Genomic DNA, 613 nt, shown 5'->3' on the forward strand with positions numbered 1-613 from the left:
GATTCTACACCTCTGCAGGTGGGAGCAGACGGGAGTGTGGATTCTTTACACTCCGGCCCAGGGACAGAACCTCGAGTGTCAATTCTTGGGGGAAGGAGGAGAAAGGGCGAAAGATTAAAGATGTTGGGCGTGAATTCTGAGGACCGGGACTAGAAGCTGAACTCAGGAGAGTGGGCTCAGGATGGTAGTTAACTCAAGATAAGACCCAGCCCCAAGGGGCGGGGCAGGGAGCTGGGTGTGAACTGCCCCTTGGCATGGAGACAGAACATCGGGTGTGAATTGGTCCCGGGGACGCCTCCCCGGGGGCGGGGCCGCGGCCAGAAGGGCGGGGCTTTGCTCACCATGGTCCGGACGGCGCCTTGACCATCAGCCCGGGTAGAAAGTCCCACGGGACGCTGGCGCCGCGGCCTCCCACGCATTTGACTTCGCTTCCGCCGCCACTACCGGGATAAGGGGCCGCCATCTCCGGGGGGCTTGCTCAGGCGGGCTCCGAGTCCCGAGTCTCCTGCAGCGGGAGGGGGTCAGAGGCAGCGCTCAGTGCCCTCGGGAGACCTTCTAGGGAAACTGAGATTCGTGCGAGGCTCAGGGTCCCAGCAAGGAGCTGGGGACGGGG

General features: G+C 63.5%; 1 protein-coding gene across 1 annotated transcript in view; it reads right to left on the reverse strand.

Moving 5' to 3' along the window:
• Positions 1 to 463, reverse strand: part of NPAS1 (neuronal PAS domain protein 1) — a gene marked incomplete at its 3' end in the record, with an annotated part of 31,584 nt that extends 31,121 nt beyond the window's left edge. The window contains exon 1 of the mRNA XM_011963141.1: positions 342 to 463. Coding sequence (XP_011818531.1) covers positions 342 to 463 — 122 coding nt within the window. The remainder of the gene's footprint in view (positions 1 to 341) is intronic.
• Between the last annotated feature and the right edge of the window lie 150 nt (positions 464 to 613).

The sequence above is a fragment of the Colobus angolensis genome, unplaced genomic scaffold (assembly GCF_000951035.1).
Source record: "Colobus angolensis palliatus isolate OR3802 unplaced genomic scaffold, Cang.pa_1.0 Scaffold60, whole genome shotgun sequence".
Lineage (NCBI taxonomy): Eukaryota > Metazoa > Chordata > Mammalia > Primates > Cercopithecidae > Colobus > Colobus angolensis.